Source organism: Vanacampus margaritifer, chromosome 1 (assembly GCF_051991255.1).
Source record: "Vanacampus margaritifer isolate UIUO_Vmar chromosome 1, RoL_Vmar_1.0, whole genome shotgun sequence".
Lineage (NCBI taxonomy): Eukaryota > Metazoa > Chordata > Actinopteri > Syngnathiformes > Syngnathidae > Vanacampus > Vanacampus margaritifer.
Window position 1 is genome coordinate 2,766,044 of NC_135432.1, and position 27,052 is coordinate 2,793,095.

Below are 27,052 nucleotides of genomic sequence, written 5' to 3' on the forward strand. Positions count from 1 at the left end.
AAGATAATCAGTCTTCTTTCATGAAGGATCAGTGAACAATTACTGCCACAAATTGTATGCCTGTTCTAAAATACAATTAAACAAAATTCTAGGTTTTCATACTCTTAACAAAAGTGGAAAAAAAAGTTAAACTAATAGAAATAGCTCAACTGTTTTTTTGACGTTTAGAGACGTTAATGGCAGTGAAAAAAAAAAAAAAAAGATTATTAAAAATTTAGCGCGTCAGGCGATTAAAATTTCAATCGTAATTAATTGCATGGCTTGAGTTAATCACAAATGTTGTATCTGTTCTAAATGTACAGTAAAAAAAAATCTAGGTTTTCTTACTCTTGTTAACAAAAGTGGGGGGAAAAAAAACGTTAAATAGAAATAGTTCAAATGAATTTTTGACATTTAGAGCCGTCAATAATAGTGAATGAATTAAAAAAAGAAAAGATTATTTAGGCGATAATTTTTTTTAAATCGTAATTAATCGGGTGACTTTACTAGTTAAGTCACGATTAATCACAAATTGTAGGTCTGTTCTAAAATACAATTAAACAAAATTCTAGGTTTTCATACTCTTAACAAAAACTAATAGAAATAGTTCAAAAGATTTTTTGGACGTTTAGAGCCGTTAATGGCAGTGAATGAATAAAAAAAAAAGATGATTAAAAATTTAGGGCGTCAGGCGATTACAATTTCAATCGTAATTAATTGAATTGAGTTAACTCACGATTAATCACAAGTGTTATATCTGTTCTAAATTTACAATAAAAATATGCAAAGTTTTCATACTCTTGTTAACAAAAGTGGAGAAAAAAAACGTTAGAAATATAAATCGTTCAAATGAATTTTTGACGTTCATAGCCGTCAATGGCAATGAATGAGTTAAGTTACGCGGCTCAGCATCATAATCCTTACTGGGCTTTGTAAAAGAAGGATTAACAGCACACTCCGTTCCTCTGGTATGCATTTAAAAAGTGGGTGAGGTGCGTGTTACCTGAATGTAGTCCGGTACGCCGGTGCTGTCCATCCGACTGGCCACGTTGACGGTGTTGCCCCAAATATCATATTGGGGCTTCCGGGCTCCGATCACGCCGGCCACCACCGGGCCCATGTTCAGCCCTGAGGAGCACCAATCAACAATTAGGCACAGAAGAAAAAAAAAGCCGAGCTGATCATGTCACCACGGACCGATCTTCATCTGGAAATTGTTGAAGGAGTGCTCGTTGATGTATTTCATCTGCTCGCGCAGCCTCATGGCGTAGTCGGCCAGCGCCAGGATGTGCGAGCGACCCTCACGGTCGTAGCTGGACGTGTTGAGGCCCGAGGCGGCCATGTAAGTGGAGCCGATGGTTTTGATTTTCTCCAGCTGACGGAATCGCTCCTCGCTGATGATCTGGCAAAGAAGACGAGATGAGAGAAGAACTTTGGGTCGCGCTAAAACCAGACCATATAAAGCAAAGTATGCTTTCAATGGATTTGGAGATGCTAAAAGGCGTTAGCTCAAGTAGCAACTTAGCAACTTGCTAACTCACACTTATTTAAATAAGAGGCAAACAAAGGGTGCTTCATTCAAGCTTTTATTTGTCACTCCATGTTGAGGTTTACTGTGAGGCCGACACATTAAACAAAATAAAATGCAATATTATTAATTAAACACTAAAAATTTAACTACACTGTGCGATAACGAATGACTGCTAGCTTAATGCTAACATATAACGAGTATTTACATGAACAAAAGTCCTGGACTGCTGGTTGCATTCATAGCGTCCCCCAAAATTGGTTCATTCATTTATTTATTTTTTAAACTCAATAAATAGCTATTTACTTGATTTTGTATGAATAATATAATACAGTCAGAATTCTCACTTAAAACTCAGAATTCTGACTTCAATCTCTAAAGCGAAAATTGTGAGATAAGTGAAAATCTTGTCAACCTTTATTATTTTCTTCACTGGCCCTAATCTTCTTCCGTACAATTTTAAATCAATATTCTATAGTCATTTTATTACTAGGAGTCGCAGGCGATTACATTTTTTAATGGTAATTAATCGCATGACTTCAATAGTTAACTCAGGATTAATCGCATATTTTATATCTGTTCTAAATGTATTCAAATCCATCCATCCATCCATTTTCTTAACCGCTGATTCCTCACAAGGGTTGCGGGTATTATAAATTGTACAGTAATTTCCCCCCCCAAAGTTTTCATACTTTTGTTAACATAAAAGTGTAAAAAAATGTTTAACCAAAAAACATGGCTGCATCTTTTACTCATTGATACAGTAATTTCATAATTCATAAAATGAATGCACTGTGTGATATTGATTTGTGTTAAGGTCATTTTTCTGCCACTAGATGGCATTATTGCATTTGTAAGACGGTGACAGCTCAGTGCATTTTTTTTTCTTCATATTAAGAGCTATCTGATCTTTAAGATAAAGTAACTTGTGAAATTGTGCACATTTTTAAAATGGTCAAATACAACTTGACCAAGTCTCCACAAGTATATGCATTATGATTCCATTTATTACAGAAAAAATTTGACGTGGACGTGTCTGCTGCGTTGCGACTGGAATTCCCCCAGTTTCAATTTGAAGTAAGGGGCGGTCATTAATCGCGCGTAAAAAAAGAAGAAGAATGCCTTTAAAGGAACTTTAACTCAAAATGAACGCACAACTAACTATTACATAATTAATTCATTAATTATAAGTGATATGGTTAAAACAAGTTAATTTGAATGTATATCAAATCAAATTTCCCTTGAAATGCCACCCTTTTGTTTTGTTTTTGTTTTCTTCTTGTATCATATCATAATAAATGTACACATCTTTGTATTCATCTGCTGATGTGTGCCTTTAGGGGGCGTGGCCTAGTCAGCGACATGAGAAGCAAGAGTCTGGTTGGCCAGTTAGTCTGCGTGTGAGCGTCTGTGTTGAGTTGTGGCCTACAGCAGCTCCTGTGATTTTGTATTTCAATAAATTTCTTTTTTCGAGTGGCTAGAAAAACGATAAATGGACCGAGCGATGCCTGCTAACGCAACAAACGGCTAAGACAAGCTAGCAGTGTACTTTTTGTCTGGAAACGCTTGTTCACCTCGTCAAAATCGGCGATGATCTCGTTGAGCAGCCGGAGACACTCCACGCCCTCGTTGTTGCCCTCCAGCTCCACGTAGAACTCTGAGAAGTTGCAGATGGAGGCGAACATGACGGCCACGCACTCGCACGACTGGTAGTAGAGCTCGTCGTTGCGCCGCTCGCGAGCCAGGAAGTGGCCGGCCACGTCTTTGGGCAGGATGTTGTGGAGCAGGCGGCGGTTGTACGCCTGCAGCTCCTCCATCTCCTCCTTCTCCTCCGTTGCCTGGCGAGGAGGAGAAGGAGGACGGCATCGGGTTGACTTTCATTTGCGTGCCGGAGTTTGACATGATTTTGTGTGCAGTTGTTGCTTTTCAATGTCTTCAAACAGCGTCGTATTTAGGGCTGGGTGTCGATTTCATTTTCCTCAATCCATTCGATTTTTTTCAATTCGATTCACTACACTTCAACACGATATTGATTAATTATGGAACATCGATTATTTTTAAATATCAAGGACATGGAAAAAAAAACTCCACAAACATTATATTCCAAATTAAATTTTGCACACGCCGTAACGGGTTAAATGATTTAGTTTATTAATGAAAGTTAAACATTGACATTAGCAAGGATGAGATGAATATATGTTCATAATTCTAATAAAAAAAAGGAAATATCAATTAAAAAAGATTAGGAATTGTCTTATAGTGCAATAAGAATAAATTTAAGAAAATACTTTTAAATTCATGTGAGCAGTTAAATTTCAAGAAAACAGTAAGATAACCCCCCCCCCCCCTAAAAAAAAGTCTTTAAAATTCAATTTTCTTATGAATTTATGGAGAAAAGAGATACTAGGGCTGGGTTCAAATAATCGATATTGAATCAATTTTCCTTTTCAAGCCTGATATCGATTAATAAAACCATGAATCAATTATTTTCTATCTCTTTTTCCCATAAATTCTTAAGAAAATTGAATCTTAAAGGCTATTTTTTTGGTATCTTACTGTTTTCCTGAAATTTACCGTTCACATTTATGAAGGACCTGACTTACTGCACTTTAAGACAATTCTGAATCTTTTTAATTTATATGTACAATTATTGAACTAGATTATGCAACTATTTTCATCTCATCCTTGCTGATGTCAATGCTTGTATAACACTTAAGTGATTATAACACGTGTTACTTTTATTAATAAATTAAATTATTTGACCAGTAACTGCCTCCGCAAAATTTACGTTGGAATTTAATATTTGTGGAGTTTTTATTATGTACCTAACATTTAAGAAGAATTGATATGCCATAATTAATCAAGATCGGAAAAATCAAAATCGAATCGAACTGAACTCTTGTGAATCGAAATCGAGTCAATTGAGGAAATTAGAATTGAGAGATACTGTATAAAAAATAATCAATTCATGGTTTTACGAATCGATATCAGGCTCGAAAAGCAGAATCGATTCAATATCGATTATTCATTTTTTTTTTTAAAAACCCAGCCCAAGTTGTTTATCACCGATAGTAGTAAGCAGTTTTTCCTTTTGTGTTGAAGAACTTTTCAGGGTTGAACAGTACTGTGCTTGTATTTTGATCTATCTTGAGTGTGAGTTTCCACATGTGATCATTTGCAAGCCGTCCTGCAACATTCCGCGTCTACCTGCATTTATTTACCTGCAGCTTCCAGAGGAAGTCGAGGCGTGCGGTGGACTCCACCTGCTGGCCGTGCAAGTACAGCGCCAGAACAAAGACGGTCAGGATGATGGGGGTCATGACCTTCAGAGGCACTTTAGTCACACTCTCCAGGCTGAGGCGAGATGACCGATTCATCATCAGAGTCGAGAAAGGCACGAAACCCAAACAACATTTCCACTTACTTACCACTGTTCTGCTGTTGCATTAAAAACAGACCTGTAAAAAAGCCAAAACAGAATCAGAGTCAGCTTTATTATCATTATGACGCCTCCTCCTGTTCGATGACAACACAAACGAGAACATGAAACGTTGTGCACATTCAAAGATGAACGTTGTTGCCTTACAGCGCGTTGGCTTGGAGCAGCAGGTCGGCGTTGTCGAAAAGGACCACCTGAGGCCACTCCAGCAGCAGGACGAAGACCAGCTGGATGAGCAGCATGAGCGCTAACTTGCCGATGCTGCTGATGTGGAGGAACACCGAGCAGACCAGCAGAGTTAGCAGGACGCTGTAGCTGAAGTACTGCAGAAAGAACATGACAAATTCGTAACAAATCCGCAGATGGTGAATGCAGACAAACAAACTTTTCTCAATTGTCTAAGACATTTCAGCTTTAAAACAAATTCTTTATTTTAAGTTTGGCGTTCCCCCTACTTTTTTTTTTTTTTAGAACCGCAAAGGAGCAGGTACCAGAAAAAGCCAGTAAAGTAGAGCCGGGTAGATTTGTTGGTGGCTTTTGCAGAGTAGAGTAGAGTAGATACCGGCGGTGGAAACGAGGCTTCACTCACTCACTAACACATTTCAAATCAAATCCATTCTCATTCAAATCCATTCTCAAAACTCATCTGTTCAGACAAGCTTACTCACTCTGTCCATAACTCAATTTTCGTCTTTTTATTTTATTTTATTCTCTTTTATCTTATTTTATGTTGTTCTTACATTGTATTTGTATGCTTTTAACTGTTGTTGCAAGTTGACCTTGAGTGTCCAGAAAGGCGCCTATAAATAAAATGTATTTGAGCAAATGTGTTATTTCAGACGTGTGCATCAATCAGTACCCAACCGCTTCAAAAATGTTGCTGACTCGTGCTTTAGAAATTCTTAACGCAAAAAAACAAAAACAGAATTTCTTAAGGCAGTAAAAACTTCCCAAATCTACTTAACAATGTACTATGTTGCGTAATGTATAATTTATGGTATTGCAGATGAAAAGCGATGAGACGGTACCTGAGGGAAAGGGCAGGGTTCGAACTGGCCGGGACACACTGTGAAGCCGTCCTTTGCCGTCTCGGTGAGGTTGTGCAGCAGACAGAGCATCACCGTGGCGTTGCGCTGCCCCTCGGCTACGCAGTCCTTCAGTTTACTTCTGCTGCACGTGAACTGCAACGCCGGCAATTGAACATCAGCAAAAGGTCAGGGGGTCGCACACATCGGCTTATTACAGGAGGCCGCGCGGCAGATATGAGCTTTGCCGTACACACATACGCACAAAAAGGCGTTATGTCGTCAACATCAAGTAGCTGGTTTATTTTTTTTAAAGGGAAAGTCAACCCCCAATTCCTTTTTTTGTGTGTGACAATAATATGTTCTCTGCAGCCCCACTAGTCTAAACACGACATTCTGATTAATATTACATTTACGGAATATGAGTTAAGTAGCAAAATCCAGCCGTTTTTATCCATCTCAGGGGGCGGCCATTTTGCCACTTGCTGTCGACTGAAGATGACATCACAGTTGCTCAGCTTTCAGGCAACAACCAATCACAGCGCAGCTTCAGAAAACAGGTGAGCTGTGATTGGTGGTCGCCTGAGCAACTGTGACGTCATCTTCCGTCGACAGCAAGTGGCAAAATGGCCGCCCCCTGAGATGGATAAAAAACAGGCTGGATTTTGCTTCATAACTCATATTCCACAAATGGAATATGAATCAGAATGTCATGTTTAGACTAGCGAGGTCACATATAACATATTGTCAAGAAATGTTTACGGTTGATTTAAATCATTTCCTCAAGATGTTGGCCACCTTTGCTAAAATCGGCTACCTTTTTAGTTAAACATCATTCAAATCTACCCTGAAATGAAATTATTCATGGAATAAAATCAGTGTTTTGTAAAGTTTTTAAGTGTTTTCTGAATAAATAAATAAATAAAAATACTTTTTTTTTTTTTTTAGTAAGTGACAATTTGGATGTGGATGTGGACTCTTAAAATTGCAAGAAGGTGCCACCATTTCTATAACAGTTATGAGGAGCTTGCTACATCCTGGATTCGACACCAGCTAATCACAAGACGCATATAGACAAACAACCATTCCACACCTGTGGACAATTTAGAACCTAAACCAACTGTGCTTCTACATAAACAGCAGGTCGACAGTAATGAATCAATAATGAGTCAAACATGTTAGCTGATTTGAGGCTAGCAATAGCGTACCATGTTAGCGAAGGAAGCGATGAAGAGGAGGAGGATGGTGAAGACGGCCACCAGCGTGCTGTTTGCACGGGACTGCACGATTTTCCTGGTTAGCGTCTGCAAAGAGGCTGGGAACAGCTTGAAGACGGACAGACGGACAACACAGAGCGGACGCCACGTTAGTTGGAAGGGATTTGCTGATGTATCATCAACAAAGCTGATGATCAAATTGATCATAGGAATACCGAAATCTGCAGTAATTTGTTTTTCACAGAGGACTCACTCACCATTTGTGTTCAGGTATCAGTTGCTTAAAACTTTATAAAACATTAACACTGATATCATTCGTTAACCCGTCTATGCCGTTTTGCATTGTTTGTTAGCATTAAGCTAAGCAGCCTAAGGCAAAACGTTGTGGTTGTTTTAGAATACAAACGAATATTATCATTTGCAGATCATACAGATATTTTGTCCCACCGCTAATCTGCAGGAATCAGAGCAATCGATGGCTGCTTACTTTGATGCAGGAGTAGATGGAACAAATGAAGAGGATGTTGGTTAGGATGACGAAGATGCTAATGTAAAGACCGAGCATAAGAGGTGTTCTGTGGAAGAGAGAAAAAAACAACCGGTGGATGATTAACTCTCACTGCGCCAATCAAGAGGCAACGTTTAGTCAAAGTAGGAGAAAGCGAGAGCCGCTTACATATTCAAAACGATCATCTGAATGATGCAGATGCAGCAGAAAACCAGGAGGGCGCAGGCCACGTAACCGCCGAAGCCGTCGTCCACCTTTTTAGAATACTGACAACGCAAACGCACTCACGCAACAGAAGAGCACAGATGAAACGTGCGAGCTTCCGCCAAACGCACCTTTTTCTCCAGTTCAGCGTTTTGAAAGGTGAGCAGGAAGTTCTTGACGTGGTCTTTGCGCAGCTGGTCGATGCTGCGAGCGTCGATGGCTCGGCCCAGGAACTCGTCCACCTCGTCTTCGGGGTTCAGGGCCTCCTGAGCGCAGCGGCTATCCGGTACATGCAACAGTAAGTGTGTGTGCGTATTTCAGACACCAATATTTCCAAATATGTGTTGCCAAGGATTTTTATATATATATATATATATACACACACATATTAATATATATATATATATATATACATATATATATATATATATACATATATACATATATATATATATACATATATATATATATATACATATATACATATATACATATATATATATATATATATATACATATACATATATATATATATATATATATATATATATATATATATATATATATATACATATACATATATATATATATATATATATATATATATATATATATATATATATATATATATATATATAAATGTTATTTAAAAAAAAAAACACTGATTTATCTCAGACACCATTATTTCCAAAATGAGGAAAGATTGTGTTGCCAAGAATAATAATAATAATAATAATAAAAAATATATATATATGAAAATGTTATTTAAAAAAAAAACAAAATTAAAAAAACACAGATTTATCTCAGACACCATTATTTCCAAAATGAGGACAGATTATGTGTTGCCAATAGTAATAATAATAAAAAAATAATATATATATATATATATATATATATATATATATGAAAATGTTATAAAAAAAAAACCACTGATTTATCTCAGACACCATTATTTCCAAAATGAGGAGAGATTATGTATGATTATATATGATAAAATGTTATTAAAAAAAAACGCAGATTTATCTCAGACACCATTATGTGTTGCCAATAATTAAAAATAAATAGATGAAAAAAAAAAAATAATAATAATATACATAAATTATTTTAAAAAAATTATATATATATATATATTTGAAAAAAAGTATATATGTTTAAAAAACAACAACAAAAACACTGATTTATCTCAGACACCAATATTTCCAAAATGAGGACAGCTTATGTAAAACCATGAAAATGTGATTTAAAAAACCCCAAAACCACTGACTTGTCTTTGCTGGATGCTTCATCGATGCCCTGAGAAAAAAAGACAAAAACAGCGAGAGTAAAACGGGAGAATGTAGAGTGGCCACAGTGCGGCAAAAAAAAACAAGAGAGGAGCTCAGACATGCACAGCTTCATCATCCCCAGGAGACACACTGATGTTTTAATTAATGCTCAGAGGCTCCAAATTACAGACTCTCTTTGCGGCAAGGGTTCAAACCCTCGGAGACGCAGAGGAAATGAGGAGGAGGCCAATGATACATGTTAATAAAGACTTCAAGCTTCACAAGGAAACCACCACAAGCCGGGAGTACCTTCTGGAAATCATATTTGCGGACCAGCATATGCAAATCAGGGATTTTGTTAGACAACTTGTCCATTGTCATTCACCGAAAAAACACTTATTTTCTTTAACGTGGCACAAAATAAAAAAGCATGAACATTATTTTATGTTGTTGAAAGAAAATATTGAGTGGTGCCATTTTCATCCTCAAGAAATACATTTTAAAAACACAATAATATTAAGTGTAAAATGTATATATACTGTATACATATGTATATATTTTTTTCTCAACTAATTGATATGATATTGATCTGATGCATATTCAATTGAATAGATTTAAAGGTGACGTCAACTCCCTGAATGTTTTTTTTGACAATAATATGCTATACGTGACCTCACTGATTAAGATTACATTTCTGGAATATGAGTTATGAAACAAAATCCAGAATACTATATTTAGACTAGTGGGGCTGCATAGAACATATTATTGTAAATAATTTTTTTTTGGGGAGGGGGGGGGCGTTGACCCCCTTTAAACAATTTTGAATACTGGAAAATATCAGTTGTTTCCCATCCCAGCTGCTAAAGTTAGACTTTACTATGAAATATAATCATTTAAATCCTATAGAAGTGTTTGCGGTACTTTTTATCCTAACTATACTTGAGGTTATTTTATTATAAATAAAAAAAAAGAGTAAAATTACACTTTGTGTCCCTGAGTTTTCACTTAACCCTGTTACCCTAATATGGAGCCCCTAAAGGGACATGGAAGAAAAATAAAATAAAAAAGTTTCTCATCTTAACTCATTCACTGCCATCGACGGCTATAGATGTCAAAAATTCATTTGAACTATTTCTATTAGTTTTCCACTTTTTCCACTTTTGTTAATAAGAGTATGAAAACCTAAAAAATCATTTTTTTGAACGTTTAGAACAGATATAAAATTTGTGATTAATCGTGAGTTAATTATTGAAGTCATGTGATTAATTACAATAAAAAATTTTAATTGCCTGACGCGATTTAAAAAAAGAAAAGATTAAAAATGAGGGGCGTCAGGTGATTAAAAGTTTTAATTGTAATTAATCGCAAGACTTCACTAGTTAACTCACGATTAATCACAAATTTTATATCTGTTCTAAATGTACAATAAAAAAATATAGGTTTTCACACTTGTCAACAAAAGTGGAAAAAATATGATAAACTAATAGAAATAGTTCAAATTAATTTTTGACGTCTATAGCCGTCAATGGCAGTGAAAGAGTTAACGAGAAACACATTTCATTTTTTTGTCTTCCATGTCCCTTTAAGGGTTCTGTACGCTTTAGCCTCTTTGAAAATATTTGGAAAAGAGTGGAATATATTGGACCAGGAAGTTGCTTTTATTTCAGTCCACTCGCATTTTTTTTGTATAATTGATTTTTTCTTTCAGTTCTATTACTCAAATGAGGAGTTTCAGTACAAAAACAATAACATAAAAAATAGACATTTTGAGTAGTTTAATATGTGTATCAGATTTAATGTTGAAAAAAAGATCAAAAAGTTTTAAGTATATTTTGAGAGAATTACAGCAAGCAACGACATCGATTTAGAGTCATCTCACCATCTGCCTGAAGACTTTGGACTCCTTGGTTCTGGAGAAGGATCTATCAGGCACCCAGCGTGGCATCAATCCCTCGGCGGAATTTGCGCGCGCTCGCTGCATTTTGGCCATCATGGCTTTCTCCTCTTTCTGGACACAAAAGCAACAGTGGGTTCAAGTAACCTTAGAGACAAATGTGTCCTTCTTAAGAAATCTTCAACAATGCGACCAACCCTCTTCTGGCTGCAGCCTAACACCAGAAAAGTTTCAATGTTGTTCTCCTTCAGGTAGGCGTTCCTCTCCCCTCCGAAGCCGGGCTCCACTTCGTAGTCCTCGTTGAGGTACTGAAGCGTGGCTTTGGTGATGTGGATGCGCCTGAGACACGCACACACATGGAGTCAGAAGCTAAACTAATGGTTGGCAACGTACAAGAGTGAAGACGACGACGTTTGAGGAGCTGACCCGGCTTTCCCGCCGGCCTCCATTTGATTGGCGAGCGTCACGTCGTTGGACCAAACGTCAAACTGCCACTTGCGCAGACCCAGCACGCCGCAGTGGACGCGCCCGCTGTGGATGCCCACCCGCATGTTCACGTTCACCCCCGTCACTTCTCTCACCAGTCTGCGCACACACACACAAGATACACACATTTTGCAAAGACAATTTTGATCTGGTGGGAGAATAAGTCACATTTTGACGCATACGTCATTTTTTTCAGATAATATAAAACATTTAACCATTTGCATCATGAGGAGATGATTTTAGGCAAAAAAAATGAAAAACAGGGAAAAAAAGACTTGGGCCATTATCTTAAGGGGTGACAATTAGCGCAAGTTCTAATTCTTAACCTTCAAGTTTGAGATGGCAAAAATCAAGCAAGTCATGTGGAGCTCGGGAAAATAATCTTTGACGGTCTCACGATTCCATACCAATTTTTGGGTCTACGATTCGATTCAGAATCCATTTTTGATTCAGACCAATTGTTGATTCAAAATGATTTGATTGACAATGATATCTGCTTTAATTTGTAGATGTGCAAAGAATCTTCATGATCTACTCCAGTCTGACTCGCTAATGCTAATTAGCGCGCAACTCGCGGCACTTTTATCACTCAAAAGAAGGGCTATTAAATGCAAAACGGTTCAGGAATGTATACAGAGAAGCATCTTAACATTACTTACCGGCATTTGCTGTTCCTACGCTGCAAATAAACAAATTTTATTGGAATAACTTGATCGTGACTTTTTCCTTCTACTCTCTAACGTGGCTACAACTTATCAGTTTATCAGAACGCGCGGAACCACACTGCCCCTAAGTGGCCAAATCGTGTACAACATGAACAGCGCCCAAGTCAGACCTAGAACAGTCCAGAGCGGAACCTTTAATGCCGACCCACTGACCTGGGCGGGAAAGCAAAAATTTGTGTCTCATAGCTTAGCCTTTAGTCCACTAGCTTAACAACAACTGATATTTGAACACAAATAGTGCAGTAAAACATTTAGAAACTCAATGTGACAGTACTTAATTCTCAGTCATATGTGAGAAATAAACGGGTAAGAAAATGGATGGATGATATTCTGTAGGAGGAGCTAAGAGAAGATGGGAGGAGCTTTGTGGTCTATTCTGTGCATACGTCCATGTACAGTGACAAAAAAACAACAACAACATGTCTTTGCAAAACAAAACAAAAATCATGAAGTTCAAGTCCAATACATTATTGTTCTAGTCAAGTGGAGTTTGTCATTATCAAGCCAGTGGCACGTTCTAAAATTAGCAACATTAGTCAAACTCGAGTCAAGTCATGTGATTGGAGGCGCCCCCCTCAGGCAACTGAAAATAAAGACACTCTGTTTATTTACTTAAAATGGCTACATGTCATTTTTTTTTATTAAAAACGGAGGGCGCAACTAACTCACCATGTGAATACAACACTGTAACTATGTGAGGTTTGAGAACAACATGAACAGAAATAAATGTCATGAAAAGTAATTTGTGTAGAGCTCTAAAGTCGTTTTTTTTTGTATTGCATCATACGTACTGGGTTGTAATCAAAGGACGTCAACTGTATTGCATTGTAATCATCGGAGTGCATCGGATTTAGGGTTAGTTTTGACGCTTGCGAACGTAGTGAATTCAGGCTTTTACCAGGATTCGTAAGATGTTCACAGGCAGCTTTTACTTGTCGCAAAGACATTTTGAACATATTCAGACAATTTTTCACTGTCTGCGAAGATCTTTTGAAACATTTTACGAACCCTGACAAAAAAAAAACAAATTAGCTTCGTTCGCATGCATTTGTCTCTCAGTGAGATACTTTTCATTTCTGGATCTATTTAATTTTCCACTTTATAAAAAAAAAGGATGGTGACACTGGGAACTCCCTACACTTTTTATTAAAAAAAAATAAAAAATAGGAAATGATATTGAAATTTTGGAAAACTTTATTTATAGTATATTTATCGACTTGCTTAGCTCACAAATCTATTTAAATTTCCACTTTATAAAAAATGATGGTGACACTGGGAACTCCCTACACTTTTATTTAAAAGACAAAAAAAATGAAAAATAGGAAATGATGTTGAAATTTTGGAAAACTTTATTTATAGTATATTTATGACACACAATACTTGCAGTGAGTTGCTTCATAAACGGCGTTGCAACTGACTTACGAGATGGCTTCAATCATGTCCACGCCCATCTCCACGCAGCAGTGGGCGTGGTCGGCCCGAGGTTCGGGAAGACCCGACACGCAGTAGTAGCAATCCCCCAGGATCTTGATGCGTAGGCAGTGATTCTCCTGCGCAGTCAGGACATTTTCATTATTACTAATTGATGTGTTATGGAATTTTTCTAACAGGGTCACGTGACTTTAACGATTGCGGGCGCTCACCGATGCCAATTTATCGAAACGGGCAAACAGCTCGTTGAGCGTCATGACAAGTTCCTGCGCCGTGCACTGAGACGCCAGGCTGGTGAAGCCCTCGATGTCCGCAAACAAGATGCTGCATGGGAACATACGCACACAAACAGTTAGCATGGCTAGCTAGCACTAGCGTGGCAATCCAGTTGCCATGACAACAGGATGGTCACCAGTCAATGTCAAGGCACATATATTTAAGTCAGGGTACATATAGGACCACCCACTTGAGCATGGGGAGAACATGCAAACTGCACACAAGAAGCCCGGATTCGAACCCCGAAAAGCGGACATGCAAATAGGCATTGGTCGTTGACCGGTTTGACGGTTTACCGTGGTTTCATTGTTTCAATAGGTGCTAATACTGGCCGTCACTTGTAATGAATCCTTCCGCTTTCTAATTTTTTTTATGAGGGGACATCTAAGCACAACACAATATGATTGGCTGTTTGCAGAGTATAGTAAACGAGCCATATCTTTCAAGTTAATTGCCTCCAATTCACTTTTTTTTTCTCCTTCTGGGTGCTTAATGGAGGAGGGGGGAAGGACCAAGACAAGACACTGCAAACACAGATCATTTTTTGTTCTGATTAATGTGCACTGTCCTAAAAAAAAAAAAAAAGAAGAAAAAATTGCCACCGGGTATTAGTTAGCCCCAAGGACAACATTAATAGCACATGGGTCCGTTCTAAAAAATAACTTGTCAGTGATTGGACACTGTAACTTACTAAAAATAATTTAAATGGAAGAAGAATGTTAAATCATGTATTTATTTTTTTAAACTCAACATGATACAGCCTTTTTCTGTATTAAATATTCTAGATTTTGTTTGAATAAAAAATGGATTGTGTTCAGTAGAAAAAAATGCTGTTTTTTTTTTTTTATTCAAATATTTCAAACAAAGTCCACTTCTAACAGCCACTTGGGTGATTGAATTGTGTTCCTATCAAGTTTCTGTAAATTTACACCATTGTGGTGTAACAGGTGGTGCCACCACAGTGTAGTATTTGGGTCACCTCTAAACGGACACCAGGCTGTAACCTCGTTTCTTTGTTCCCTACCATCAATCGCCACGGCAACCTGAAATGCACAGCTCGATGCTATAAGGACAGTTAGAGTAGGGCTTGCGTCAAAGCCTTCAAATAAAAGAAAGGGACTTTTTTTTTTAAAACACCTTCAGATCCGTAGTTGGTTCCAGTGGACATGATATTTTCGCACGTCTAAACCAATAAAATGCTTGGTAAGTTTACAACACGTTACAACCATATTATGCTGGCGTCCACTATAACTAACTAAAAACATAAGAAAATTCCACAAAATCTCTATGTTGTTCTTATGTGGGAAAAGAGTCCAAATCAGCAACAACAAAAAAGAAATACATTTTGCCCAGCAGAAAAAACGCGGATTTGAAAATACAATAAAATAAAAATTTAATTGATGTTTTTCTTTTCGCTTATTGAAAAATCTAACGATTCAAAGCATGGTTTGCTTTTTTTTTTTTTTTTTCCATCTGGGATTTGCTTTATTTCTCATGTTCTTCTGCGCTTGTGCGGGTCCAAACACATGCTAGCATAGCATGCTAGCTTCATTGAAGACCAAAAAATTGTCCATAAGTGTGAATGCTCCTTTGTCTATATCTGCCCTGATATTGACTTATGACCTTTCCATTGTTTATCTAAACATTGGCCACTAATACAGCATAACAAAATGACTTTAAGATGACATTAGTGATATGTAACATCTGACATTTTGGAATTTTAGGCATGACTTTACCTAACATTGTCATGTTTTTGGATGTAAATCTTGTGGAACATCATATCTTCTTTCTTGGCATTGATGTCAGCTTTCATCTCCATGGCGACGTGCCTGGGAAGCACTGACAGTAGGAGGCGCTCCTGAGAGAAAGTGAGAGAAATGTAAAAAAACGGCGAGAGAGCGAGGTGGTCCGTGTATGGTCACGTTTCTGATGTTAGGAAGGTGCGATGAGTCACGCGGCCTCGTTGGCGTGTGCGTGGAAATGTGATGTGAAGGTGATGCGTGTTACTCCTAAACGTATTGTTAACCTTGGAAAGTTGAGACAAACAAATGAGATGGCACGTGTTGCGCTTTTGCATGCATTTCTGTGTGAGTGTGTGTGAGTGTGTTTATATCCTGGCGGGGTCCACCACCTGAAGTATGGCAATCACAGAGGGGACCACCGAAACCCGGTCCACGCAAGCACAAGCGTTGCAATCAACTCAAACCAACCTCTGACGCAATTTGTAGCAAAAAGAAAACGAAACTTGGTCCCCGCAAGGTTAGTTTTCCCAACGTGCGTGTGTGTGTATACCTGCTGCTGGTTTTCTCTCTGCAGGTGAATTCTGGCCTGTATGTATCCTCGGGTCTCCTGGAAGGCTTGTCTTTGGGAGACCTCAGCAGGGTAGTGCGTGCAGATCCCGATCATGTTGGTGCACAGGAAGATGACAACGTTGGCACTTATCTGTAAACATGCCATTTGTGGATGCGATCAATAAGTGATAATAATTATTAAGAAGAATAAAAACAATCAATCAATCTTTATTTATATAGCACCTTTCATACATTAAAATGCAACTCAAGGTGCTAAACAATTAAAACATCCATAATACAATTAAAAAAGAAAAGAAAAACGACCCCGCCCCCCCCAAAAAAAATAGAATCATGGCAGGGCACAGAGAAACCACGTGAGGAGAGGCACCCAGGAAACCCTGGAGCTAAAAACAAAAACAAACTACAAAATAAAAACTGTTAAAGGCTAAAAGAAAACAATAAAAGGCAAAAACTAAGCTAAAAGAAAATATGATAAAAGGAACTGGGAATTAAGAAAATAAATAAACGGGGTTAAAAAGAGAATTTAAATGCCAAACTAAAGCCTAATCTTTTACCACCAAAAACGTTTAATGACATATACAAAAATTAAAATGAATGCTGCCAAAAACGTTAATTGACGTTGACTACTTTTTTGTTTTCTTCTCAATGGGCTGTGCAACGTCTTGTGCAGCGCTCCTTTTGTGAATGGGTGTGAAAATCACAAAACAGCCACTAACTATGGCCAGCAGATGGCAGCATTGTATCTCTTTTCAATGTTCTGTCGGTGTATGCAATTGCAGTGAAACATGGCGGATCTGAGGAAATCGAACGTTTTCAAGGATGACGTGAATGATCAAAGCTTTTGTCACGTTAAATCAAATTCACAAAGCGGCGCTAAACAAAAAATATTTGTGTCAAAGTCACTGTTGTGCGGAAAATTGATCTTTTCACAAAAAAAAGCTTGTTTTCTCATATGACCTATTTTCAAATAGTGATTACTAAAAAACGGAATAAGGTAGAAACATACTTTTTTTTCTAATTTAAGAATGGAATGCAATCTTTCATTTGGTAGCTACTTGTTTGTGTAGTCAAAGTACACAATATTAGGTTTGCCTTGAAAGATGAGTTAAAATGCTCAAAATCGACCGGCACTGTCGGGGTTGTTTTTTTGGATAACGTGTGGCAGTCAAAGGGTTAATAATAACAACAACTACACAATGCAATTTCTGCAGAAATTGCAATGAAAAGCCGAAGGTGAACTGAAATGCGGTGGAATTAACTGTTGAATGTAAACTGTCAAACTTGTAGTTATGTTTAAAATGGTCTAGCAATGTGGAAGAAGGAATTAAATATAGAAAATCTTTTTTTAATTCACGAATTGTACTGTCAAATTGTGGGAATTTTGAGAATCTAATCAACCGTTCTCATAAGGTCCAAAATGAGCCAAATATTTGGAATTGGAATGTTTTGAAGATGTGTCTGTCATGTTTATTTTCAGTCTTGTTTACTCCCTGTCATGTTTTCCCCTTGTCTTGTCATTTCCTGTTTTATTGTGAAAAGTCTGACTCCTCTCGTTTCTGGTCACTTGCCCTTCCTCGTGTGGTGTCTGTGTCAACCCTGATTGTGTCCACCTTTCCCCATTACCCTCATGTGTCATCCAATCAGTGCCCTCAGCCAGGTGTGTCTTGTCATGTCATTAGTGTTAGTGTATTTAGTCGGTTGTCTCCCCCCTGTCTGTGTCGGTTCATTTTTTGCTGTTGCCACGGTCGTAAGTCTTTCGCCACGTCACGCTGACCTCTTCGCCTGATCAGGATCCATGTCATGTTGTTAGTCTCGCCTTAGTTGTTTTGTCATGTTTAGCTTCATGTTTTGTTAGTTCAGTTTATTTTGTATTTTGAAGTTAGGTTTTTTTGATTAGATATTAAAACGTCTTTTTGGACTGCACCTCTGCCTCCTTGCCCTGCCTTCCCGCATCTGGGTCCTAAAGCCCCCACCTTACTGACAGTGTCAAAATATCGATTATTTGCGTATTGTTATTGTGAAAAGTGTGGATGTTTGGGGGGGAGGGAATTATTGACATTTGGAAAACAGTTCTCAAGGCGCCTTGAACGAGCTGACATTTGAAGCGGGGATGGTTTGAATTGTTTGAAAAAAAAATGTTTTTTGGGGGGGGTTGGGTCGAGTAATTTGGCAAAATGTCCTTAAAGGAGTCTAATATTTTGAAGTTGAAGTTTGAATTGGTCAAAAAATGTGTATGAAGGGGGGGGGGATGTCTCCATTCCTTTCAATGGAAATAATTTTAATGGAAAAAAGAGAGAGAGGACGTCTTTAGTTTGGTGGCACAACAAATGATTTTCGAATGATAAAATGAGAGAGCTGTTGAAGCAGAGCAGCGTTGGCGCATTACCCATTGAGGCCGCGCGTGTGTGTGTGTGTGCGTGAGTGACCAACAGCATTATCTATGGCAGCAATTAAAATGGATTGAAAATCGCGTTAGCCTTGTGGGGGTCATCAACCTTAAAAGCGTTCCTCTTCTGTGCTGCGCGTGTGCGTGTGGTTTTGATGGCATACATCTGTTAGTCGATCCCCTCAGGAATCGGCGACGTCACGATCGCAACAATTCTCGCAAAGTCAACCAATCTCAATCACGTATGCACAAATGTGTGATTTCATCACTGCAACTTCTACCAACATTGGGTCAATCATCAGAGCCTCTTTTCAGAAAAAAAAATGATTTGCACGTTGACAAAAAAAAAAAACTCACAAAATCCCTGAGGAACTGTTTTGTGTTTTCTCCTCACCGAGCCTGAACTTTCGAAACGGAGCCTTGAGCTGCGGACTTCCCCTCCCAAATAGACAAACGCACACTCAGTGTCCCCTCCGTGCTCAGAAACACACTCCAGCCTGGGAAAGTCACTTGACCCGTGACCGCAGCGCACAACGTTTCCTCCGAAGATCGTATCATGAATAATGAGAAAAGGACATGCCACAGGTCAAATTTCAATCTCTCTTAATCGGGTCAATAACACCGCCAAGTGTCTTTAGTGTCCTCTTCGGAATCAATCACATGAAAATGTAGCGGGATGACGTTTCGTTAGAAGTGCTTAAATATTTGCACACGTTGCTTCATTTGTGTAACGAGTGGTTAAATGATACAAAATTAACATTTTTACATGTTGAAGAAAAAAAAAAAAACTTTCACAAATTCAAACTATATTGGCCTGTATGTGTGTGCATGTGTGTGCGGGCCTGCGTGCGCTCTCTTTTATGACAGCAGATGGAGAAGGTTTAGGGTGCGACTTTTGCACGCACGCACGTTCACCCTTGAAAAAGATGCCAATGAAATCGAATCCAGATGGATGTTAAACACTTCCGGATGAAGCTGTGAAAAGAAAACTTGGGAACCGTTTGTGAGAGAATATTTACACTGTAGACACGCACACACACACACACACACACAAATGGCCACTTGTTGCCACAACAAGAGCGAGAGCATGTGACAGCTTTCATGACCAGAAGACAAACGCTGGCTAATTTCGCTGTTTATTCCAAAACTTAAGCTAACCTAAGCAGCAGGATCAAACAAACACAAGAAAGCAACAGCATGAGCATTTCCAGGCTTCTCTCTCCTGACCACTAAGAGTTGAACTCTTAGCTGAGACCTGAGCAACTGTGATGTCATCCTCAGTCGACAGCAAGTGGCAAAATGGCCGCCCCCTGAGATGGAGAAAAACGGCTGGATTTTGCTGCTTAACTCATATTCCGCAAATGTATTAATAATCAGAATGACATATTGGGGCTGCTAGCAGGGAAGCTCAGATTTCCCTCTCCCCAGCCACTTCAACCAGCTCCTCCGGCGAGATCCCAAGACATAGTCTCTCTAGCGTGTCCTGGGTCGTCCCCGGGGCCTCCCACTGATGGGACATGCCCGGAACACCTCGCCAGGGAGGCGTCCAGGAGGTATCCGAACCAGATGCCCGAGCCACTTCAACTGGCTCCTCTCAACGCGGAGGAGTAGCTGAGTCCCTCCTGGATGACCGAGCTTTTCACTCTATCTCGATCTATCTCTGCAGAGGAAACTCATTGTGGCCGCTTGTATGCATAGAACATATTATTGTACAAAAATAATAATAATAAATAATGGGTTGACTTCCGCTTTAACAGGGTTTGCAGTTTTAACTATTAGACGGTTACAGTTGTCAGTTACTACATACTTTGAAGAACTACAACAAATATGTGTCATCATGTTTTGTCTCTTTAATTTGTTGTTAGTTTGTTGTTCCATTGAATTTGCTTTGTTAGCACACAAACATCTTTTTGTGAACACAAAAAAACTTTCCATTTGAGTCCATCTGTTTGTTTGAAAATAAGAAGATGGAAAATCTGTCGATGGCCACCGAGTCTGTGGTACTTAGCATATTCTGTCGGCTCTTTTCACATTTTCCCCTTCTACCCATTGCACCAGCAGGCCATCAACAAAATGGATGTGTTCTTGAAACTATTGGCCAAGAGGTTATTGCAAGTGCACTATTAAATTGACATCGTATCGTCAGACTCGGTCGTCACTCAATTAGGACTTGGCCAAGGGTGTTTATAATTCATTGAGTGAGCCGGGTCTGTCCCATCTAACCTGATCATATTGATCCCTAACAGATGGATCGGAACGGTGGGAGTGTGCTAACCAGGTTAGCTAGCCTGTCTGAGACGGAGGGCCACCTGCACCTCCCCCCGGCAGCGGTGGGAGTTTCAACATACATCCATGGATGCTATGCTATGCTATGCTATGCTATCTATTAGGGGTGTGAATTGCCTAGTACCTGTCAATTTGACGATTCATAGGCCACGATTCGATTCGATACAGATTAATCCCGATACGAATCTACAAATTGATTATTGCGATTTTTTTTTTACTCAAATTTAGAAAATACTCATCAGTAAACTTGTACATGTACACTGTAAGATTTGAATGAAAATGTATTTATTTATCTGAAAATTCAGGCTTATAACTGAGCCACTGCATTTAACAGTTTCATGTTTGAACAGCACTGAAATTAAATATTAAGGCTTAATGTTCCATTAATATAACATTCTTCCATGCTTAATGTGTGAATCCTAACCCTAAGTAAGACGTTTTGTTGAATATTCCCATAAAAAAATTGAGGTTTAAAAATCGATTCGGCCGCATATCGAATCGATTCGAGAATTGCGCTCTGTAATATCGCGATATATTGCAGAATAAATTTTTTCTAACACCCTTAATATCTATCTATCTATCTATCTATCTATCTATCTATCTATCTATCTATCTATCTATCTATCTATCTATCTATCTATCTATCTATCTATCTAGCTAGCTAGCTAGCCAGCTAATGACGTCTTTGCTAACCACATGAGGTCGCGCTCTTCTCTTACTGGTCTTACGTGACTGTCAACGGGAGGGTCTGATGTCGGGACTACATAACAAAGTAGCGCCGCTTGATGCTTGATCACGAAGTTCAGCTTTTGGTTAATAATCACAATACAGGCTGCAACATATCAGTAACACAAGGCAGCACACGTTGCGCATGTACGCTAACTACAAACATGCTTAACCAAAGTCAGTGGCCTGATTTGTTTACGAGACGCTCGTCCGCTGATGATGATTCAGTTCAGTTCAGTTTAGAATACTTTTTGCTCCTAAATGGAAGTTTATCTTGCAGAGAGAGAGAGAGAGAGAGAGAGAGCGAGAGAGAGAAAAATCAGTTAGCATACTTTAGAAAGAGTGAATACTTTTTCAAACAGTCAAGGCAATCAAAGACACTATTAGTGGACAGGTTATATTTTGTTTGTTTGTCTGAATGAATGGACTCTAAATTTACAGCCTGAGGAAGGACCTCGAGGCAGTGACGAAGACGATGTTCTTCAAAGACCAGCATGGATCGGCCTATTTGCTTTTCAGTGATAGCAAACGGGACCGTGGGGTGGGGGTGGGGGTGGGGGGCACACGTGCTAGACCAGGGGTAGGGAACCCTGGTCCTCCAAAGCCGCTGTCCTGCCCGTTTTCCATGTCTCTCTCCTCAAACACAGCTGACTCAACTGGTCAGCTAATCAGTGAGCTCTGTCGAAGCCTGATAACGATCTTGTTCATCAATCAGGTGTGTTGATGGAGGGAGACATGGAAAAAAAGGCAGGACAGCGGCTCTCAAGGACCAGGGCTCCCTACCACTGTGCTAAACAATGTGAGCCTAGCACTAACCCGAACCCCTTTTCCAATCAGTTAATTACTTGCATAATTTAAATGAGGGGGGGGGGGGCAATAGTTTGACATGAACAAATATTCAAAATGTCATACACAAACATTTATTAAATGCTTTACTTTAAAGTAATAAAAAACTTAAAACTAGTTCCTGGTACCTGGTACCTGGTACCTTTGCCATGACCTGAGGGGTTCTGTATCATTTTTACTGGCACTGACACAACTTTGGGGAGGATGGTAGGAACACTGCCAGACAAAAAACTACAAATGTGCTGACTGCTTTGTGGCATACGTCAAAACCTACCCCGGATGAAAGGACCGGCAAGGATCAACATGACAATACCGCTTTTGTCCATATAGCGTCGCCATAATCAACGTAAACGGAAAACTCCTTAGTGTTGCTTTAATGCATGTAGTTATGCTAATCCCTCTCAGAAAGGGACTCAGGGGGCCTCTTGACTGGTTTTCTGAGTATCAGAGAGGCGGTAATGATGAGAAGTTGTCTGCATGGAAGTGGGCGTGGAAAGTGGGAAATGTTCAATGTCAGTCCCATTGAAAATGGAAAAGTTGATTTTTAATGTTAAATTGTGGGAATACTGTAAGAAATGTAGAATCAGACGATAAATACCCCAGAAGGCGTGAATTTTTTTTTTTAAATTTGAACGGTATTATGTGGGAGTTGTTTCACGACAAAAAAGTGAGGAGAATAAAAATCACAATAAAACAAGCCTTTTTTTTTAATATGGACTGTCTGTATCACATATTCTCGCAGGTAGGCCCGGAACGCATCCCGCCGCGATAAACCAGGGTTCACTGTAGGCTTTTTACCTCAGATAACATTTGGAGGATCTCCAGAATGTTCCTCTGCTCTCAGACTATTGTCTCAACCGCTTTCCAAACATTGGCTTATAAGGTGCGGCTACTGCTAAGGTGCTGCAAAGCATTTTTGCAGAACAAATGAAGTAAAAACAGCTGAGTTGTGCTTGGCAAACACCAGAAATCCTTTGCCTTTCTTGCAGGCGGGGATCAAACAAAGAACGTCGCTGGGACAAAATGTTGCAACGTTGGTCATTTAAAGGTGTTTACATGAGGCCCAGGCACTAATTGAGATGCTTCGATCCACAATCATCCATTCTCTGTACCGCTTAATCCTCGCTAGGCTTGTGGGTGCGTCAAATCCAATCCGAACCTGGACCGAATAAAAGTCTGCATGACTAAGAGCATCCTCTTTCACATGCGCCATAAAAGTTGTTCAAGTGATCATTCATTCCGTCTGTTTGTATTTATTTGATTGGCTACTATGATTCTTACACACAGTACTCGATACATACACTTACTGGTCACTTTATTAGGTACACATGCATATTTGAGGAAGGACTAGTACAGGAGTTGTAGTAAAGCCTAGTTAAAGATAAAGCTTACTTTTGAGAGATATAAACATGCTTATTTTATTTATTTATTTTTTTAACTTTTGCTCCTTTCGTTTAGCTAAATAAGGGAACAAACTATTAATAGCAACAGCTGTATGTTACTGCCAAACTATAATAAACATGTCGTTAAACTAATAGCCCTTCCCAAGTGTCAATAAATTTGCATTGGCGGACGGTTTGCACGGATCTGCTGAGACTGAGGACCTAATTTAGAGTCCAGCGAGTGTAAATATGCAGCATAAATATTTAGTTTATTATAAAGTGTGTTTGGGAAAGACTCTTGAGGAAAGTGTCTGTTGAGCGGGTGTGCGGCAACGTAATCGATTATTCCCTCCTGTGATGATGGAGTGACACAGGCCAAGTTAAACGTGATAACAACCACTTGGAGCTCATCAAATAAAGCCTTTGTCCTGTTTGGAACCACAAAGCGGCACCTGAAAAGTGCACGACGTTGCTTGCATACACCGCTACATCTCTTCTGACAAGCGCGCGTTTGGCTAAGGAAACAAAACACAACCACTTTCAAAATGTGCAGCCTCGTCAAGTCTAAACTAGGGGTGTCAAAATTAGTGCATTCATTTTGAGTTATGTAAAGTTCCTTTAAACCCACTCATTTTTTTAACCTGATTAATGACCGCCCCTTACTTGGAAAGTCTTTGCTGGGGAAATTCCAGTCGCAATACAGCAGACAAGTCCACGTCAAAATTTAGCAGTAATAAATGTAATAATTATGCATATATTTGTGGAGACTGAGGTCAAGTTTTAATTTAAAAAATGTGCAGGATTTCAAAAGTAACTTCATTTCAAGATTAGATAGCATTTAATGTGAAAAGAAAAATGCAATGAACTGTCACCAACGTCTTAAAAATGCACTTATGCCATCTAGTGGCAGAAAAATGACCTCAACACAAATCAATCACAAAACTCAATTTTATGATTTAAAAATTACTATATCAATGACTAAAAGATGCAGCCATATTTGTATTAGTTTAACATTCTTTCCACTTTTATGTTAACAAGAGTATGAAAGTTAGGGAAATTTAGAACAGATGATTGTGATTAATTGTGAGTCAACTATTGAAGTCATGCGATTAATTACAATTACAAATTTTAATCGCCTGACACGCCTAGTCTAAACACAATTCAAAAGTTGTCAGTATTACACATTTTTATACACTAATGACTTGACATGTGACTAAAATGTGACCGTCACAACACACATTCAATCAAGACAAGATCTCACTATTTGTGTCGTCAACGGCTGAGCATGAAAAAAGCAACAATTCTATTTTGATAAAGTCAGGTGTAGAAAGTACAGATATCCGTTTTCAAATGCAGGAAACAAAAGAAAAATGTCATCAAAAAATTATTTAATTAGAGGAATGAAGTAACTTCATATGATTTTATTTAGTCTCTTAAAAGGTATTAGAGAGGATTTTACTACAAATGAAGTTGTCTGATTCATTTAAAAATCGCTTCATCAACCTTTAAAACCTGTAACAGACTTGCACAAAAAATAAACAATACAACAACAACAACAAATAATAATAACAAAAAATAATTGTAGCCAATCAATAACGAATCTCACTTCTTGCGTATGTGCCCCGAGTACGTAGCTTGCGTAGGCCTTTAACGTTTAGCAGCGCGGCGGCGGCGTAGCTTCTTCCTACTGTAGCTAGCTTGCGTGTGTGTTCAATTCAAAGTTAACCAATGATGGCAGAGAAGGATACAGGACCACCGAGCTGTAATAGAAAGACTGAAAGAACAAAGCCAAACAAAAGTAATTTTGGGCGAGTCGCTGATCTGTATACATTACTTGACAGCCGGTAGGCCAAAACTTTTGAAGCTGCGAGGCCGCCATATTACTCCTCTCAAGAAATGTTTCTTGGCATACAATACTATACATTCCATTGGCGTTTTTTTTTTAATTTAAAGCTTATAGTGACCACTATGCCACAAACCCCGCCCCTATACTATAAGTCTTACGAGCTGTATAAGTCTAATCTGTACGTATACGTATAGTTTATACAGTAGTCTGCTCGCGAGATGGGAGGAGTAAGATGGCCGCCCTGTGACTTCAACGGCTAACACGGGCGCGTATGGGCTGCTATCCAGTAATATAGCGATGCCGTGCGCTAAAGCAGCAGAGAGGTCTGAAGACGGATGCTTTGGTCGCTCAATTGTTGCTGGACAGGTAACTAAAGTTTACTTTTTGAGTAAGAGCTACACTTTATGAAGCTTGTTAAACAATTTAAATAATGACACCAGCGTCAATGCAGCTCAATGGTTTGTTTACTGATGCTACGTTTCCTGCGTCAAAAGCAGAGAGGAGGAGGTGTGTTTTTTTTACGCGTGCGCACTATTGAGAAAACCACAAACAGCTGTTGGGCTGCTCCTTCGCCGCAGAATCCTCGCTAACATTAAAGGAGGTGGCAGTAGCTCATCTTGAAGGACTTGAACTTTGGCGCAGGAGGGCAACAATTCAAGTCCCGCTGCGGTCAAATGCTTAAATGGTTCAAAGTTGATGGAGAGACGGTAGCATGATGCTTCCTGGCTACTGTTGCTATTTAGGTGCCTTTGAGCAAGGCAGTTCCACCCCCCCCCCCCCCCCCCCGAGCTCAAGAGGTGCAGCGCTGTTTGTGTTGTGGGGCCTCATTTTTTCTCCTAACTTTCAGGGGCCTCTGCCAAGTGAGTTCTGGGGGTCATGTTGGGGACCCAGAAATATATCTCCACCACGATATACACACTTAGAGTTGTATTTCCAGGCATTTTGAGACCCTCAAAATAGCATTCATTGGTCTGAATAATAATAACAAACACAGGCATTCCAAGAGGGCCTGCACATTGCTTGTTTCTCAGGCTCGAATGCAATGCTTTATAATTACAAGCATCCCGAGTGATATTTTAGCAGTTAGCACCCCTAATAAGGAGGTTTTGCAAAGTCAAAGACCAGCTTGAACATAATAGAGTGGAAACATGCCATTTGGTAGCCGATTAATTGCGGGCTTCCCATAATATGTAATTGTCCGGACAAGAAAAGTATCAAAGTGGTAGCGAGGTGGGCGTGCCTGACGTGGAAGTGCAGCTCTGTTTTGGCCACAACTCGGGCCAAACTAAAA

At 39.0% G+C, this 27,052-nt stretch overlaps 1 protein-coding gene across 2 annotated transcripts in view; it reads right to left on the reverse strand.

The window, feature by feature from the left end:
• Positions 1–27,052, reverse strand: part of LOC144052927 (adenylate cyclase type 6-like) — a 55,885-nt gene that overhangs the window by 3,130 nt on the left and 25,703 nt on the right. For both annotated transcript variants that reach the window (XM_077567043.1, XM_077567042.1), the window contains 19 exons: positions 16,270–16,419; positions 15,714–15,835; positions 13,914–14,025; positions 13,693–13,820; positions 11,486–11,644; positions 11,257–11,398; positions 11,045–11,173; positions 9,165–9,193; positions 8,032–8,179; positions 7,865–7,962; positions 7,676–7,763; positions 7,180–7,296; positions 5,975–6,127; positions 5,094–5,269; positions 4,936–4,965; positions 4,729–4,861; positions 3,082–3,345; positions 1,177–1,381; positions 983–1,107 (listed from right to left, as the gene is read on the reverse strand). In XM_077567043.1, coding sequence (XP_077423169.1) covers positions 983–1,107; positions 1,177–1,381; positions 3,082–3,345; positions 4,729–4,861; positions 4,936–4,965; positions 5,094–5,269; positions 5,975–6,127; positions 7,180–7,296; positions 7,676–7,763; positions 7,865–7,962; positions 8,032–8,179; positions 9,165–9,193; positions 11,045–11,173; positions 11,257–11,398; positions 11,486–11,644; positions 13,693–13,820; positions 13,914–14,025; positions 15,714–15,835; positions 16,270–16,419 — 2,508 coding nt within the window. The remainder of the gene's footprint in view (positions 1–982; positions 1,108–1,176; positions 1,382–3,081; positions 3,346–4,728; positions 4,862–4,935; positions 4,966–5,093; positions 5,270–5,974; positions 6,128–7,179; positions 7,297–7,675; positions 7,764–7,864; positions 7,963–8,031; positions 8,180–9,164; positions 9,194–11,044; positions 11,174–11,256; positions 11,399–11,485; positions 11,645–13,692; positions 13,821–13,913; positions 14,026–15,713; positions 15,836–16,269; positions 16,420–27,052) is intronic.